This window comes from Monopterus albus, unplaced genomic scaffold, assembly GCF_001952655.1.
Source record: "Monopterus albus unplaced genomic scaffold, M_albus_1.0 scaffold6731.1, whole genome shotgun sequence".
In the NCBI taxonomy this organism is placed as follows: Eukaryota; Metazoa; Chordata; class Actinopteri; order Synbranchiformes; family Synbranchidae; genus Monopterus; species Monopterus albus.
In genome coordinates this window covers 1-632 of record NW_018134588.1, presented here as the reverse complement: position 1 = coordinate 632, position 632 = coordinate 1, and the positions used below count along the sequence as shown (strand labels likewise).

The following is a 632-nucleotide window of genomic DNA, read 5'->3' as shown; positions in this document are numbered from 1 at the left end:
CTATCTGAGCTGTGCGGGTGCTTGTTGAACAGAACACTCGTGAGACGGCCCAGGCCATCAAGGGCATGCACATCCGCAAGGCCAACAAGTACCTGAGGGATGTGATCGTCAAGCACCAGTGCGTCCCTTTCCGTCGCTACAACGGTGGTGTCGGCAGGTGTGCCCAGGTGAGCTCTGCTCCTGACTGAGGAGCCCTTCACAGGCTGCACTGATGACCATCTTAGGACACCTTTGGAGTCAAGATGAAACTAATATTACAATCTGAGCAGCTTTGGCCAATCAGTTTGTTGGACTGAACTTGGACAGAAGAACATCTGTAAACACGTGTTGTTGTTGTTTTCAGGCCAAACAGTTCGGCTGGACCCAGGGGCGCTGGCCCAAGAAGAGCGCCGAGTTCCTGCTGCACATGCTGAAGAACGCTGAGAGCAACGCTGAACTGAAGGTACGATCTGCAGTCAGGTGTGCTGACAGCGCTGTGACACGTCAAGGCTCTTCATTGTCGGCTGTTGGTTGGTGTGACTTGTGAAAAGATTGCAGTGATGACCATTTAGGACACCTTTGTATGAACCATGAAAAGAAAGCATTGAATCTGAGCAGTCTGAGTCACGTTGTAGGGCTGCTGACACATCCAC

General features: G+C 51.9%; 1 protein-coding gene across 1 annotated transcript; it reads left to right on the top strand.

Moving 5' to 3' along the window:
• Positions 1 to 8: 8 nt before the first annotated feature.
• LOC109954341 (60S ribosomal protein L17-like) lies at positions 9 to 541 on the top strand (the record flags this gene model as incomplete). Its single annotated transcript, XM_020589703.1, has 2 exons — positions 9 to 167; positions 344 to 541. Coding segments are annotated over 2 exons (342 nt in total), but the record flags the coding sequence as incomplete, so codon positions are not given.
• Between the last annotated feature and the right edge of the window lie 91 nt (positions 542 to 632).